At 37.3% G+C, this 18,179-nt stretch overlaps 1 protein-coding gene across 11 annotated transcripts in view; it reads right to left on the bottom strand.

Annotated features, from left to right (window-relative positions):
* The window catches only part of CEP112 (centrosomal protein 112), a 564,728-nt gene that overhangs the window by 481,284 nt on the left and 65,265 nt on the right, over positions 1-18,179 (bottom strand). For 9 of the 11 annotated variants that reach the window (XR_004430727.1, XM_033183912.1, XM_033183914.1 and 6 more), the window contains 2 exons: positions 16,065-16,158; positions 13,462-13,539 (listed from right to left, as the gene is read on the bottom strand). Coding sequence is in view for 10 of the 11 variants with exons in the window: in XM_033183912.1 (XP_033039803.1) it covers positions 13,462-13,539; positions 16,065-16,158 (172 nt within the window). In the remaining variant the exon portion in view is untranslated. The remainder of the gene's footprint in view (positions 1-13,461; positions 13,540-16,064; positions 16,159-18,179) is intronic. The other 2 variants (XM_033183915.1, XM_033183916.1) reach the window with 1 other exon arrangement.

The raw sequence follows: 18,179 nt of genomic DNA, 5'->3' as shown, positions 1-18,179 counted from the left end.
TTGTATGCTTTTTTAAATTTTGGCTTAGTTTATTTTTTTAATTGATTAAATTAAATAAGGGATCTTTGATCCTCAGTATCACTTTAGGCACATCACAGAATGCTTTGTCAAATTTTAACCATTATTTATTTTAGTCTGCACTTGATTTTCATTACTGTTTTTACACAAAGCTATTCAGGAGTGTGTACTTCATTTTAAGCTTTCAGGTGAAAACATGGAAAGGGAACTTTTGATGTTACTGTCTAGCTTTATTTAAATGAACTCATTTAATTAGAACTTATTTATGCCCCAATTAAATCAGTTTTATAACTATCCCATGACTATCTGAAGAGTCTATAAATCCATATCCCATTTTTTCAGTTGGTCTTTCTTCCGGAACCATACCTTGTATTCACTTTTAGAAACTGCCATACCGTATTAAAAATAATATATGAAGCACAGTAATTTCTCCAATCTCCTTTTTTTTAAAATTAATTAATTTATTTTTTGAGACAGAGTCTTGCTCTGTTGCCAGGCTGGAAAGCAGTGGCGCAATCTTGGCTCACTGCAACCTCCGCCTCTCGGGTTCAAGCAATTCTCCTGCCTCAGCCTCCCAAGTAGCTGGAACTACAAGTACATGCCACCATCCCAACTAATTTTTGTATTTTTGGTAGAGACAGGGTTTCACCATGTTGGCCAGAATGGTCTGGATCTCTTGACCTCATGATCCGCCCACCTTGACCTCCCAAAGTGCTGGGATTACAGTTGTGAGCCACCCCACTCAGCCTCAAAATTTTTTTTAGTTCTTTCAAAAAGATAACTCTAGGTGAATCATGGTTTTTAAAAGGAAACATACTACATAGAAAAAGAGAAATTATTAGTCACTCTGATAGGCTTCAGCTCTTTTACCCATCGTTAACTATAGCTATAAATAGAATATATCCTTGCAGGTCAGGAGCACAAATAATTTCTTTCTTTTTCTTTAAAACAATAAATAAAACACAAGACAAAAAAAAATAAAATGTTGCTCATGGCTGACTCCTCATGGAAAGAACAGAATATATTAACTTTTTTAATTTTTTAAATTTAAATTCACTCTATGGCTCTGTGAGCTTTGACAAAAGAATACAGTGGTATAACCAGCAAAATACAATGAAAACAGTTCTGCTGGAGAAACACTCCAGGATGTTGGTCTCTGCAAAGATTATTTGAGCAAGACCTCAAAAGCACAAACAGCCAAAGCAAAAATGGACAGATGGGCCACATCAAGCTAAAAAGCTTCTGCACAGCAAAGGAAACAATGAACAAAGTGAAGAGACAACCCACAAAATGGGAGATATTTGCAAACTAAGCATCTGACATGGGATTAATGACCAAAATATATAAAGAGTTCACACAACTTAATAGGGGGGAAAAAAACCCTCATTTTTAAATGGGTAGATCTCAATAGACACTTTTCAGAAGAAGACATACAAATGGCCAGCAGGTATATGAAAAAAATACTCAAATCATTAATCACAAAAGAAATGCACATCAAAACCACAATGAGATACCATCTCACATCAGTTAAAATGGCTTGTATCAAAATAACAGGCAATAAAGAATGCTGGCGAGCATGTGGAGAAAGGGGAGCGCCCAGACACTGGTGGTGGGAATGTAAATTAGCACGGCCACTATGGAGAACAGTATGGACGTTCCCAGAAAACTAAAAATAGAACTACCATAAGATCCATCAATCCCAATGCTGGGTCTACATCCGAAAGAAAGGAAATCAGTATATGGAAGAGATATCTAACAGTGCTGTAATAAACATGGGACAGATTATTGCATGTCTGGTAACCTCCCATGTTTACTGCAGCACTATTCACAGTAGCCAAGATATGGAATCAATCTAATTGCCCATCAAAGGATAAATGGATAAAGAAAACGTGGTATATATACACAATTGAATATTATTTAGCCATAAGAATGAAATACTGTCATTTGCAACAACATGAATAGAACTGGAGGACATTATGTTAAATGAAATAAGGCAAGCACAGAAGACGAATATCACATGTTCTCACTCATATGTGCTAATGTGCTAGCTATAAAAAATAAAATGAACTCATGGAGGTATAAAATAGAATGATGGTTACCAGAAGCTGGGAGGGATAGTGGGGAATGAGGGTTAAATAGGGGCTGGCAAATAGGTACGAAAATATAGCTAGATAGAAGGAATAAAATCTACTGTTCAGTAGCATGGTAGGGTAACTATAGTTAACAATAACTTACTGTATATTTCAAAATGACTGAAAAATGGCATTGAAATATTCCTAACACAAAGAAATGGTACATGTTTGAGGTAAATGATATCGAAATTACTCTCATTTGATTATAACACATGGTATGCTTGTATCAAAATATCACATGTCCCCATAAATATGAACTAATATGTATCCATAATTTAAAATTTTATAAAAAAAAAATAGTTCCATCAAACCAAAAAAAAAAAAATCCCTAGTTCTTATTCACAATAGCAAAGACATGGAACCAACTCAGATGCCCATCAATGATAAACTGGATAAAGTAAATGCGTTACATATATACCAGAGAATACTGTGCAGCCATAAAAAGAAAAAAGATCATGTCCTTTGCAGGGACATGGACGAAGCTGGAAGCCAGTATCCTCAGCAAACTAACACAGGAATAGAAAACCAAACAGCACATGTTCTCACTTATTAGTGGAAGCTGAACAGTGAGAATACGTGGACACAGGGAAGGGACTAACACACACTGGGGCCTGTCGGGGGAGGCTAGAGGGTTGTGGGGAGAGCATTAGAAAAAAGAGCTAATGCATGCTGGGCTTAAGTGTTGGGTTAGTAGGTGCAGCAAACCACCATGGCACACATATATAACAAACTTGCACATCCTGCACATGTACCCTGGAACTTAAAATAAAATAAAAATCCCTAGTGCCATTTATACCCTTGTGGCCAAATTCTAGCTCAACACCTAGAAACTACTAACCTGTTCTCCATCCTTATAGTTTTACCATTTCCACAATACCATATAAATGCAATTTAAAAAAAAAAAAAACAGCCTTTTTAGTCTACTTTCATTCAATTTAGCCTTTTCATTCAATATAATATATTTGAAATTCATCCACTTTTTTGTGTGATTTGGTAATTGAGTCCTTTTCATTACTAAAAAGTATTCCATTGTATAGATGCACATATAATTTGTTTATCCAGTCTCCAGTTGAGAGGCATTTAGGACTATTTGCAGTTTTGAACAATTACTAAAAAAGAGGAGAGAGCTGTTATAAATACTTGCATTTAAGGTTTTTGTGTGAACACAGACTTTCATCACACTTGAGTAAATACTTAGGAGTGAGATTGCTGGGTCATGTGATAAATGTGTTTTAATTTTTTTTAAGTGCCAACTGTTTTCCAAGTAATATTTTGCAGCAAGAGGTGAGGGTTCCAGTTGCTTCTCATCCTCGCCAGTATTTTGCATTGTCAGGTCTTTGTTTGTTTTCACCACTATAATAGGTGTGTGGTGGTGTCTCATCACAGTATCTTTTGTCCCATCTTTTAATTAGATTGTTTTCTTATTGTTGAGGTTTAAGAATCTTTATATATTCTGGATAAAGGTATTTGCCAGATATGTGAATATCTCCCTAAGATGAAACTGGCCTCACAACACGAGCTGGAAAGTGTTCCCTCTTCTGGTGGAGATGGTATAGAGTTGGTATTATTTCTCCCTTAATTTTTTGATTAAATTTGTCAGTGAAACCATGCAGCCCTCAAGTTTGCTTTGTTGGGAGGCTTTTGTTTTTGTTTTTGAGATGGAGTCTCGCTCCATCGCCCAGGCTGGAGTGCAGTGGCACGATCTCAGCTCATTGCAACCTCCACCTCCTGGGTTCAGGCAATTCTCCTGCTTCAGCCTCCCATGCAGCTAGGACTACAGGCACATGCTACCACACTCAGCTAATTTTTGTATTTTTAGTAGAGACAAAGTTTTACCATGTTGGCCAGGCTGGTCTCGAACTCCTAGCCTCAGGTCATCTGCCCGCCTTGGCCTCCCAAAGTGCTAGAATTACAGGTGTGAGTCACTGCACCCGGTCTGTTGGGAGGTTTTAAAATACAAATTGTATTTATTTAATAGCTATAGGACTATTCAGGTTATCTATTTCATCTTAATTTTGGTAGTCTGTGTTGCTCAAGGACTTTTTCCCTTTCATCTACAGTGTCAAATTTATGCCCATAGAGTTGCTTGCAGTAATCTCTTATTATACTTTGAGTATCTACAGTGTCTGTAATGATATCTCCTCTTTCATTCTTGATACTAGCAAATCCATTCTTCTTTTCATTCTTTGTCAGTCTGGCTAAAAGTTCATTGATTCCATTCATCACTTAAAAATCCAGCTTTTGGTTTCACTGATTTTCTTTATTGCTTTTTTGTGTTCAATTTCATTGATTTCTACTGTAATCTTTATTATTTCCTTCATCTGCTTACTTTGGGTTTAACTTGTTCTTTCACCAGTTTCTTTAGATGGGGGCTTAGATTCATAATTTAGAACTTTCTTCTTTTCTTTTCTCTCTTGGTGCTTTCAAGATTTTCTCTTCGTCGGCCAGGTGCTGTGGCTCAAGCCTGTAATCCCAGCACTTTGGGAGACCGAGGCGGGGGATCACCTGAGGTCAGGAGTTTGAGACCAGTCTGACCAACATGGTGAAACCCCATCTCTACTAAAAATACAAATAATGAATCGGGTGTGGTGGCGCCTGCCTGTATGTAATCCCAGCTACTCGGGAGGCTGAGGCAGGAGAATCACTTGAACCTGGGAGGCAGAAGTTGCAGTGAGCTGAGATTGTGCCATTGCACTCTAGCCTGGGCAACAAAAGCAATGCTTCGTCTCAAAAAAAAGATTTTCTCTTTGTTTCTCAGCAATTTTAGTACTGTTGCTAGGTGTGACTCTTTATATTTAAACTTGAAGTGCATTGAGCTTTTTGGATGTGCAAATTGATGCTTCTCACCAAATTAGAAATTTTGCAGCCAATTGTTCTTCAAACATATTTTCTGCTCCTTTGTCTCCTCTTGTTCTGGTACACCCATTACACATATGTTGGTGCACTTAATGGTATCCCACATTTACCTGAGGCAATGTTCATTTTTCTGCATTCTTTTTTTTCTCTTCTTTGGCCCGCATAATCTCTATCAATCTATCTTCAAGTTCACTGAATCTTCTGCCAGTTCAGATCTATTGCTGAGCCCCCATAGTGAATTTTTCACTTAGGTTATACTGTTTAACACTGTAATTTCCATCTGCTTTTTTTTTTTTTTGCTTTTTGTTTTTAGCAATGGGGTTCTCACCATGTTGAACAGACTGGAGTACATTGGCTATTCGCAGATATGATCACAGCACACTACAGCCTCAAACTCCTGGGCTCAAGCAATCCTCCCTCCTCTGCCTCCTGAGGAGCTGGAACTATAGGTGCATGCCACTGTGCCCAGCTCTGGTTCTTTTTTACAATTTAAATCTCTTTAGGATATTCTGTATTTGATGAGATATGGTCGTCACAGCTTTCTGTTTTTTTTGTTTTTGTTTTTGAGATGGAATCTCGCTCTGTCGTCAAGGCTGGAGTGCAGTGGTGCAACTCGGCTATCTGCAACCTCCACTTCCCAGGTTTAAGTGATCCTCCTGCCTCAGCTTCCTGAGTAGCTGGGACTACCGGTGTGCGCCACCATGCCCAGCTAACTTTTTGTATTTTTAATAGAGATGGGGTTTCACTATGTTAGCCAGGATGGTCTTGATCTCTTGACCTTGTGATCGGCCCACCTCAGCCTCCCAAAGTGCTGGGATTACAGGCATAAGCCACCACGCCCGGCCCATCACAGCTTTCTTTACTTCTTTAAACATCGTTTCCTTTGGTTCTTTGAACACATTTATAATGGCTATTTTGAAGTCTTTGTTTGTTAAATCTGGTCTCTCGACCCTCTCACAGGCCATTTCTGTTGCATGATTTTTCTCTGTATAAGGGCCATACGTTCCTGTTTCTTTGCATGTCTTGTAATTTTTTTTCTTGAAAACTGGACATTTTAGGTAATATCATGTAGTAACTTTGGACACTGATTCCCCTCTCCATGAGTAACTTTAGTTGTTTTCATTTGTTTATTTGATTAGTGGCTTGGCTAGACTATTTCATAAAGTATATTTCTCCCACAGTGTGAAGACTTTGGAGTCACCCCTCAGTGCATGCAGCCTTGGGCATGCACACAATCACCTGTGATGACAGTGGATTCAGCAGGACTCCTCTAACTGTTTTTTCCCCTTATCTTTTTATTAAACTGTATATCTAATGTGATATCACACTGAGCTCTTATGTCTACTAATTGCTGGCCATTTGTTCTATTATTTTCAATAATACCCTGGGTCATAAATTGCTCCATAGCCTGATTCAATTAAATTCAGGCAGAGATAGATGCTGAGGTAGTCTCTGAGAATTGTTCTGACCCCAGGAGGACTCTTCTTAGCTGTCTCTGTCCCTGGTTCTCTCTGGTGAATGTACTAGCCTGTGGTTTAGCTTATTGCTGTTAATTAGTAGGAACTACCAGACTCCTCTTATTTGTTGACCACTAAAATCTCCACTGTTTTCTAGAGCATCCTTAGGCTTGAACTTCCCACACTGTTTCCATTAGTCCATTTCTTGGAGGAGAGCTTCTTATCTCACTGATCTTCAGACTGCCTCTCCCCCTGTGCAAAAATCTCTGAGCTACTACACTAGGCACTATGCAGAGGGAGTAGCTTTCCTGTTCCTGGTTTGCGGCTCCTGGAGTGAAATCTCTATCCTATGAACAAGTCGAGGTAAAGACAATCAAGGCCACAGTATTCTTGACCTACTGTGTCTGGGGTAAAGCTTCTGCCCTATCAGTCTTGGCTGAGTGGAGGAAGACAGCCCTCTCCCCCAACCACAAAGCTTCACTCACGAGGAATTTAGCCACCTCCACTCAGACTTCAAAGGGGTAAGAAATTCGGCAGCATGCCCCTCCCAATACGATATTGTATCCCTCGATTGGGAGCTGAGGGGAGAGAAACTTCATCCTCTTTGCCACACCCACTGGGAATGGAATTTCTGCGAAGCTGAGCTTGAGGAGGAACAGGGGAAAAGTGAAAGCAAGTCATGGTTCACGTGCCAAAAACTCTTGCTGTTCTTACCAAGCTATAGTTGATTTTCTTGAATAAATGTCTTCATTTGCTCTATGCCTTTAGGACAATTTCCAGAGACTTTTAATTACCAGTTACCAATGATGCTTGTTTTGCTACAGAGCACATCTGTGGAGCTCCTCATGCTACCATTCTAGAAATAGAACCCCCCTCTTCTTTTCTAAAATAACTATTTCATGCTGTACATTTCCCAATGAAACCTACTTTGGCTGCATCTCACACATTTAGATATGTTGTGTTGTCATTTAAAATATTTTCTCATTTCCCTTAAGATTTTTTCTTTTACCCCTGGATTATTCAGAAGTGTGTTAATTTCTAAATCTTTGTGGATTTCCCAAATAATTTGTTGCCAATCTCTAGTTTAATTCTCTATGATCTGAAAAATTAACATCTTAATCATTATAATTATATTGTGGGGTTCTGAAAAATGGTGATGCTTGTTTGTTTGTCTCAGGGGACAATCAACTGCATTCAGATCAGTCTGCAAATTCCATCTCTCCTTCTATGGACAGAAGCTCTGGTGTCAGTTCCAAGTTTGAAGTCTTTACTATGTCATTTGAGTCTGCCCCTCACATGTACCACTTGGGGTGGTCTGGGACTAGGGCAATAGTTTATATCATAATTCAGTTCTCTAAGACTTCTATGAGACTATGATTTGGGGGGTGTGTTCCACATGTGTCCACCTTGGAGAAAGACTGGAACTTGTATTGGTTCACGCACAGAACTAGCAATCCCCTTCTCCCACTCTTTCCAGTCCTGGATTTCCCTGCATACCTCTCTGGCTCTGACATCTTCTTTCTCAGTCCCACTGGCCAAAATGATGAGGTTCCTTCAAACTCTGAAGGAACCTCACTGCACTACTGCACAGTTCCATGTGACTGGGCCCACTCTCAGAGCAAAGTATAATAGCAAGCGAAAAGACATAGGAAAAAAATAGTATATAAAATGTTCCTCCCAATTCTTTGCATGAACAGAGGTTTCTTTTATCTGTTGATCTATCCAAACAGATGGGCGCTAACTGCTGCCCTTAGACCACAATAGCATAGTTTTTCTACTGGGGCTGGTGTAGAGGCAGGGCCAGGAAATTAAAAAAAAAAAAAATCCCCTCACATTCTTCCATTCTCCCACTTCTCTGGCCAAAAAGATGGACTGCTCTGTAAGTTTCTGCCATCCACGCCTGCTACACAATCCCTCAGTTTGGCCCACCATGGAGTCAAAGTTGGGAGTTAAGGAAGAAAAAAACACAAACAGAAAACCAGGAAACTTCCTGCCACTGTATCAGTGATTCTTCATAGTCCAACTTCCCTCTCAATCGGCCTGTTATTATTGACTTTTCAGAGTCCCCAGGTGGTTTGCTTTCTGTATTTTGTCCAGAATTCTTGGTTGTGGGAGAACCTGGCTGTAATAGATTTACTCATGGCCAGAAGTTTACATTCACTTTTAAAAGAAATAAATGTCAACTTCTCAAATAAAACTCTGAATATAGTTACACTCCCCAAATGCAAGCTTTGGGGAAAATGCTATAAATACTGTTATGGCTTTGTTTTTTATGAATAATAAATACTTAATATTCTTAAAAAACATTTAAAATGTTAAGAAAATAAGCGCTTATATTTTACCATGTGGAATTAGCAGTTACCATTTTGAGTAGATACTTCCAGATATTTTTATACTCTAGAGAAAGACAAAGAGAATTTGTCTTATCAAAGTATTAATTTTTTATGTAAACCACTCTCATAACTCTTCTTCATTCGGGTAACTTTGTCCTAGTCTCAAAATCTGACGCTTTCACTCATTTGTGGAAAACTACAGCTGAATGAGAAGCCTAAAATCTCGGAATGTTCAGCTCAGTTTCTCTCCAAGACCATTGTGTAGTATGAAATGGACAGGAGTCAGGCATGGTGGTGTGCACCACCAGCTACTCAAGAGGCTGAGGCAAGAGGATCACTTGAATCCATGAGTTCAAGTCTGCAGTGAGCTATGGTCTTGCCACTGCACTTTAGCCTGGGTGACAGAGCAAGACCCTGTCTCAAAAGAAAAGAAAAAAAAAAGAAAAGAAAAGGAGAAAAAAGAAAAGAAAAGGGGCAGGTTTCTAACCTACATGAAAAAAAAAAAAAATGAAATTGCCTAAAATAAAACTAGATAAGACAGCTGAAATTACATGCTTACTTAATGAGAACTGTCCCAACTAATCATACCACAAAGTACCCCGTTAATGAACACAACATATTTCCCTTCTCTGTACCTTAAGTAAATTACAATAAAGACCCATGAAGAAGAGGAAAAGAAAAAAAGAAGAGAAAAAAAAGAGAAGAGAAAGGAGAAAAAGGAAAAAATAACAAAGACTACAAATCTATGTATAATTAGAATTGCAAAGAAAATATTATCAATTCAATTACCACACAAGAGTAACAATAACATAATTTTCTTAGGATAAAAGTTGGTCTTTCTATGTATGGTCATTTTTCTTTTAAACCATCAGTCAGCAATGACCATGATTTTTAGTGATCCAATTTAAAAGCTTCATTCAATGGCAGATTTCAATTGTTTCAGCAAGCTAATGTTTCCCATCCATTTCTATACCTATAAAGTAGAAAAAGGGATTTAAATTCAAAGGGAACTTGTTGCATGATTGTGATTTTCATTGAATGTTAATATTATACGCCTCACTTATCAAAGAAAATTCACAAACACATTCTAGAAACCAGAATGAACATACTTAGGACATTTTCCTGCTACCTTAAAACTACAGCACTTTAAAAAGGAAACTACAAATAATCCCTAATCAACATCAAAAATTTCCAATATTCCTGACATAGATCTTAAGATATTATATTAATCACAAAATAAATAATAGAATCTAAAACTTGAAAAACCAAATAAGACATATTTTTTAAAGTTTTCTTTTCAAATGGGTACACATAGAGTGTTTCACAATGATCCATGAGTCACTAAAGGGAGAATGTTTCAAAGCCTCCATCCATGCAAGTACTCAGATGAACTTACAAATAGCGAATACCCAAAGCACAACCTTTCAGCTTGTGACTTAGAGAGTCAGACACGAAATAGGTATAAAATATATTGAGAAAGCAAGAAAGCGTCACAAAGACTAAATGTTGAAAAGGCTAAATATTAAGAAAAAATACAAGAGAAAAATATCATTGCTAGTTTTTAATAAATAAATCTCTACTTGAATTATGTATTCCTAGAAAAAATACTAACATACTCCTGGGAAAATAAAGAATATATTTGGGAATTTGATTTCTGGGAAAATAAAGAATATATTTGGGAAAATTTTGATTTTTTAACAAAAACTAGACAATTCAAATTCTACAACATCTAATGCATCAGAATGAAGGTGCTGACAAGAACACCAATAATATAAAAAATGTATCCATAGTCCAGAGCACAAAAATTAACTCTAGCTACTAATGGATCACTCAGAGGAAGAAAGAAAAAAGCCAGTCACACATTCTCATACAAAACTAAAATCAAAGCAAAATCTAAGCTTTCTAATAAATTGGATACTTAAATTGTTCTACTGTAATAAAGAGATATCGCTCAGCCTGATTAATGCCTATATGGTATAAATACATAAAAATGCAAGACTTTTATATTTTACACTGTTATTGTATTCTTTGAACAATAAAAATGTGAAACAAAACCCTAGACAGACCTACTTCTAAGGTATTACCTCACAATATCTTAAATGTTATATTTTAATTTTATTATACCAAGAAAGATTTAATTCTCAGAACAGTTAAACAACCATGAAAAGTACTCTATGTGCTAAGTAATGTATATCATGGTTCAAGTGGCTAAGGGAAAAGGCGAGTTTAAAAGGATAGCTCCAGAATTTTCTTTCCACTTTGATGTTGCTCTCTGGCAAAAGGAATTTGTCTTTCTGAAGGATTTCCTGTGCTCTTCTCCCACACTGGTAACAGGACTTCCCTCCAATGGCAACTTCCCCTGCACCTTAAAACATGAAAAAGTTTTTCTTTTGATTTATCATCCTCCTTTCATCAATTCTACTTCTCTCTTTCTCTAGAAAACTCCCAAAATTAATAGGAGGTCCACATTACTTTAATTTCCTATCCATTTCCCAACCTTCTAACTGTGCCCATTCCATGAGCCAGACATCCTCCCTCACTCTGCTCCCCACTCAGACCTCCTGACTCTCCGAGCTCTCCAAAGACTATAGCTGTTCTAGTTTCTGGGTGCAGCTGCCTTCTCAAACAGTGTGACTCCAACATATAACTCCAGCTCTTTACTCTCAAGAAACTCTAGGCCTTGAACTACCCCATTTAACCTTACCAGTTTTCAACTCCACTATCTAAATTAAAACGTTTAAAATGGGTCCGCCCTCATCTGACAGTCAATTAACTGACAAAAGGCCAACATTTCCATTTCTCAGAACCAAGCCTTTAGATGCCCTTCGGTTCAGTCTTTCGATCAGTCACTTAGCACATTTTACTCTCTCAAAAGTTTTTCCTTTTTACCTTTCCCTCCTCCCAGCAATCATACTAACATGGAGTCCACTATAAAGACCTAAAACGGCCAGGCGCAGTGGCTCATGCTTGTAATCCCAGTACTCTGGGAGGCCGAGGTGGGCAGATCACCTGAGGGTCAGGAGTTCGAGACCAGCCTGACCAACATGGTGAAATCCCCATCTCTACTAAAAATATAAAAATTAGCCAGGCATGGTGGCACGCACCTGTAATCCCAGCTACTTGGGAGGCTGAGGCAGGAGGATTGCTTGAACCTGGGAGGCAGAGGTTGCAGTAAGCCACGATAGCACCACTGCACTCCAGCTTGTGCAACACAGGAAGACTCTGTCTCAAAAAAAAAAAAAAAAAAAAAAAGAAAGAAAGAAAGAAAAAGAAAAAAAAGACCTAAAGGATAATCAGGACCTTTTCTCCATTTCTACTCATATCCAATAGAACTTTCCTAATCCCACTAAGTCAATTTCCCTAAAGCACTGCTTTCATTAAAGACCCTTATTAGTAAAAAGGTTTTAAGTTTTTTGAAATAACAATCCCTAATGTCAGTGAATAGGTGGAAAATGGACAACTGATATACTGCTGGTGAAGAAAATGGACAACTGATACTGCTGGTTGAAATTGGTACAAACCTTGTACCAAAAGATGTACCAAAGATGTAATGTAAGCTAAGAAAGTAACTAAATACGTATAAAAAGATTCTTACAAGGAATTTTACTGCAAAATTACTTGTGTTAAACAAACTGGGAGCAACTCAGATGTCCAAAAATAGCAGAACACTTAAAAAGCTTATGGAATATCCATCCAAAAGAAAAATAAATGCTACCATTCACAGTCTTTATATAGAGTTCTTACAAACTCATGTAAAATGTTAAATTGCATATAAGATAGTATTTATAATAAATTTTATTGAATCTTATAAAAACACAAAGAAAAAAAGGGAGGAAAAGATATGTTATATAACAAAATGTTAACACAGGTCTCTGTTGATTTTTATTCCTCTGATTTTTCTATATTTTTCAAACTACAAATTATTTTTATAATAAAACATATTCTAAAATCATTTTAAGCACTTTTTGTTGTTTCCTAAAAGCATTTAAACAGTTAGCATATATGTAAAGTGAAATGAGAAAAAAAAAGCCAGGGCTCAATATTGCCTAAAATTTAAAAGCTAAACTTCTCAATTTAGCATTCAAAGCTCCAATGTAATGCAGCCTGACACAGTGCTCACAGATTCCATACATAAATTCTAAACACCCAATCACGACAGTTCACTTACCCCACCACGTCGTTCTTAGTGCCTATTTCTGCCACCAATTCCCACCTCTCTACCTCTCCAAATACTTTCTTGACCCACAGCCTCTATAAACTGCTGTCCATAACAGCTCCTCATCCATGGGGTCCCCTTGAGTGTTTTTAACCCAAATGGCTGTGTTGCTTCAAGTTCTCCCTTCCCTCCCCTCCACCTTGGGCGACTCACATAACTCATCTTGGTATTCTACCATACTATCTTAAATTATTATTGTTACTTAACTATTTTATATGTATATCTCTTATTTCACACATAAGAAAGTTAGCTTGTTGGGGACAGGGACTATTTTATGTTTGTTCAGAATGTTATTTATTTCCTATACTTAAGCCCTTCTCAGGGCCACACAGTAACAAATGTCTAACATCCAACGTTCACTGAATAAAATCAAATTAGTTCAGATATTATCCACATACAATATGACTTTGACACATCTATAGATACATAAAGCAAATACTTTTTTTTACCCCAAGATTCCAACTATTAAGGCGAGCTTCAATGTCACTATCATCCAAAGAAACAGGAGATTTTTTCGAATAAACTTCCTGAAATACAAAAGGGAAAAAGGAAGAGGAGAGGGAGGAAAGAAGGAAGAAATAAAAGAAGAAAAGATGAAAGAGATAAAAGAGGAAAAGATAGAAGAGATAAAAGGGGAAATAAAGAGGAAGGACAGGAAAGAAGGGAGGAAGGAAAGAAGGAAGAAAGGAAGGGAGGAAAGAAGGGAAAGCGGGGAAAGGGAAGGAGGAAAAGAAAAGAAAGAGGGGGGAAGGGAGAGAGAAAAAAGGACAAAATATATGTCATTCAGTGCCATGAGAGTTTTGTGTGCTTGTCTGGTAATGCTGTATTGCCCTCAGAGGAAAGGATTGGGTTACAACTGAACTAGGGTTCTCAGTTCCAAATAATGACTAGTACAGCAGCTTAGGGCTATAAGCTGCCTTAATAATATATTCACACCGTAACTAGATTTCAAAAGTAAAAAATTAAAAAATTAACCCAGGCTCTTCTCTTTAAGTTCTTTTACAAAAAGTTTTGATTGTGGTATACCACAGTAGCTTTAAAGTGTGTTGTGGGGGGCAGGGGCGACGTGAAAAGATGAATTATTCTCAAAAAAATTAGTTAACAGGAAGTTTTGTGCTGATGTCCAAGAAGCTCTTTGTTCTTAAATTAATTCTCACTCATACACTGAATATAAATAATCTTTGGACTCACATCATAAAAACACAATTATGGCTGGGTGCGGTGGCTCACGCCTGTAATCCCAAGACTTTGGGAAGCCGAGGTAGGCAGATCACAAGGTCAGGAGATCAAGACCATCCTGGCTAACACGGTGAAACCCCGTCTCTACTAAAAACACAAAAAAGTAGCCAGACGTGGTGGCGGGTGCCTATAGTCCCAGCTACTTGGGAGGCTGGGACAGGAGAATGGCGTGAACCCGGGAGGCGGAGCTTGCAGTGAGCTTGCAGTGAGCCAAGATCACGCCACTGCACTCCAGCCTAGGCGACAGAGCGAGACTCCATCTCAAAAAAAAGAACAAAAACAAAAAAACACAATTATGGTGATTCTTTACTTTTTAAAACATAACAATTCCATGCTTTTTTTTCCCTCCTGTATAATTTCTGTATTACAATTTATCAGCCCAGATTAAAACTATAATGAACTAGAGACAACCTAAGAACTGTGCCCAGAAATTGACTATGACCAGAAAACCCTAAAAACTTAGAAAGGTAAGTCTGTGAAAGAGAATGGCTAGTTTCCAGCCCAGAAAGAATATTTGAAATTAAATTTGTTGATACAGCATTCTCATGCTTTTAGAAAGCTTAATTGCTAACAAATGTACCTATTTATATATATGGTCATTTAAATTAATATGAAGTAATTTTTTTAAATGCACTAAAATGTTCTTCATATTTTACTGAGTTTCTACATTTCTTTTCAATAAAATATTGCATTATTATTATTTATAAAACTATATTAAAATTCATTATCACTTCTACTAGTGGTCCTCTGCTTTTTGTATGCTTTTTCATGAACAAGAATTTCTTAAATAAGAAAATGTACCTGCCTTGCTTATTCTGAGTAAATATAATGATTGTAGTTTATCACTACTGAAAATGTGCTGCCCTTTATATTTTTTAATTCCAAATTATCATTGGATACAATGCAATGAGTTATGTTTATAGTGCCATGTGCTAAAACAGTCATGTGTTATACATGCTTTCTCTTGTAACGAAAAGTCATGTAACTCAAGACAGCCAGAGTTAGGCAATAAGACTGGAATAAGCAGGCACAGTGTTTCTCTTTTCAAAGCTAACTGGGGCCGGGCACAGTGGCTCAGGCCTGTAATCCCAACACTTTGGGAGACTGAGGCAGACAGAAGGATCACTTGAGGTCAGGAGTTCAATACCACCCTGGCCAACATGGTGAAACCCTGTCTCTACTAAATATACAAAAATTAGCCAGGCTTGGTGGCGCATGTCTGTAGTCTCAGCTACTTGGGAGGCTGAGGCAGGAGAATAGCTTGAACCTGGAAGGCGGAGGTTGCAGTGAGCCAAGATTGCACCACTGCACTCCAGCCTGGGCAACAGTGAGACTTCAACTCAAAAAAAAAAAAGCTAACTGGAGTGCTCATTAGCACCTTATCCAAACCAAATCTATGTTGAATAAATAGATGCAAGACAGTCTTATTTCAAGATATATACAGTTTACCTTCATTAGAAAAGCAGTGTTCCCTACTTCACTACAATACCAATTTCTTCTTAATTTTATGATCACCAGGTATATAATTATTTCCATATATATTCTGAACAAAGGGAAAATGTTATTCTTTGTTACACAGGAGAAACAACAGACTGATGAATATAACACTTCAGAATCATTGAGGAAGTAGAAGGGATACTATGCTATATACCCAACACCCCACTTTCTTTGACATCAGGATGTTCACCAGAATCATCCAACTTTATTCCGTTTTGAAGCCAATCATTGGCACTTCAACAAGTGAAATTAAAACTTTGTTCAGCTATTTTAAAGCAACAAACAAAAAACAAACAAAAGTAAAATCTAATCTTACACAAATCTTTGGGGTAATATTTTGTCCATCTTCTCTGTGAGTTGGACTCATAGAATGTGACCTCATTCGGAGCTTCCCAGTGTACTGTTCCCTGCTAAGAGACCAAAATAATCAAATCACAATTTGGAGAATTCAGAGGACACAGAGTATTAGAATCTAGGATTACCATTTTTTTTTCCCTTGGAAATGAGATGATAGTTTGTATTAACAATGATGTTCCATAGCTGGGCATGGTGGCAAGCGCTTGTAATCCCAGCTACTTGCGAAGCTGAGGCAAGGAGAATCGCTTGAGCCTGGGAGGCACAGGTTGCAGAGAGTTGAGATTGTGCCACTGCACTCCAGCCTGGGAGACAGTGCGAGACTCCATCTCAAACAACAACAACAACAACAACAACACAAAAAAAGATGTTCCACATGAAAAAAAAAAAAAATACAAATAATAACCTTTTTATGTATCATATTTCACTTCATTTAAATTATAAGAGTTTACATAAATGCCACAGACTTGCTTATGCAAATGCTGTTTTTAAGTCAGACTAAAATAAATCACCTGCATTTAAATCTTTTCTCCTCCTTTCCCCTTTTCCCAAGTGTAAAAAGAGAGAAAATGAAGCATATATTCTATCAGAAGAACATTGTTTCAGGGTCAGTAAACTTGGTTGGATTCATGTTCCACATCAACATGAAGCCTTACAATATATAAAATAACAAAATCTTCACGTAGTTTAAAGTTTCAATTAATTTGAAAGCATGTCAGAAACCACACGTATATCAAAGTCTTCTATTTAAAAACACACCCTGTTAATTTAGGTAAAATGTGAAATGCAGGGTAAGTAGGAAACGAGTTTAAATGGACTTCATCAGAAAGACTTCTCTCATATAAATATCATATAAAATACATTCTTAAATAGCCTCCTTTAGCCTGGAGGCTCTCTTATATGATTTTATTCAAACCACTTCAATGAAAGTTCCATAATTATGAACATCTATTCTCTGAACAACGGCTTCAAGATATATGAAATGGAAAATAACCATTATACAATAGATTAAAGTCACTAACATTCAACACAAACCATATCAGGATTTCCTCACAAACTGTGACCTACACTAAGTATTTCCAAAAGACAGAATGCTAATTCAAAAGACAATATTAAAATGAATGTATTTTGTAATTAAAACTGATAGAATAACATTCCTTAGACTAGTTAATAAGTAATGTAAAATGGCTGAAAAAGCTGTTTTAAAGAGAGCTGTTTATTTTTTACCCCATTCAGTATCACAAACATCCATATAGTTAAAAGCAAATGAGAAAAATGGGCAAAGTTAATATTTTGAGTATAATTTTACCAGTCAAGGTGCATCAGCTGATCTAAGCATTTAAAACTCTATGAGGAGAGGTAACCTGATATGTCATACTAAGCAGTGGCCTATTCTTCTTTAAGAATAGATTAAATAATCATAAAAAGATCTATACTTAAAAATTGAAAAATGCTTAAATATTAAAATTCTTCTCATAAAAAATACTAATTTAAAAAGGAGCCTGAAATATTTATCTATTTATTGCACAGGGTTGCATACATAAAACAACACACCCTCTTAATTCACTTGTAGCTGTCCTTCTGTACCAACCTTTTTACCCTCACGATAAATTTTCAAAAATGTTATTGGGGCCATGCTCTAACCTGTCATATATTTTCAATCAACTACAATATGACTTGCATTCATCCCAAAAGTGCTATAAGTAAGGTCATCAACAGTCTCCTAGACACTCAAGCAACTGAGTCATAACCTGTCCTTAATTTAGGTGATCTCACTACAACATTAGAGACAGTAGTTTAAAGATGCTGCGTTCAATGGCTCCATAAAACCCTTCTTCTGGCCAGATGCAGTAGCTTACACCTAATCCCAGCACTCTGGGAGGCCAAGGTGGGCCTATTGCTTAAGCTCAGGAGTTTGGCACCAGCCTGGGCAATATGCGAAAAAAAGTAGTCAGTCGGGCTTGGTGGTGCATGCCTGTGGTCCCAGCTACTTGGGATGCTGAGGTAGGAGGATCACTTGAGGCCAGCAGGAGATTGAGGCTACAGTGAGCTGTGATTGTTCCACTGCACTCCAGGC

The sequence above is a fragment of the Trachypithecus francoisi genome, unplaced genomic scaffold (assembly GCF_009764315.1).
Source record: "Trachypithecus francoisi isolate TF-2019V2 unplaced genomic scaffold, Tfra_2.0 Lachesis_group20, whole genome shotgun sequence".
Lineage (NCBI taxonomy): Eukaryota > Metazoa > Chordata > Mammalia > Primates > Cercopithecidae > Trachypithecus > Trachypithecus francoisi.
Note: the sequence above shows the minus strand (reverse complement) of the source record. Positions and strands in the feature narration are given on the sequence as shown.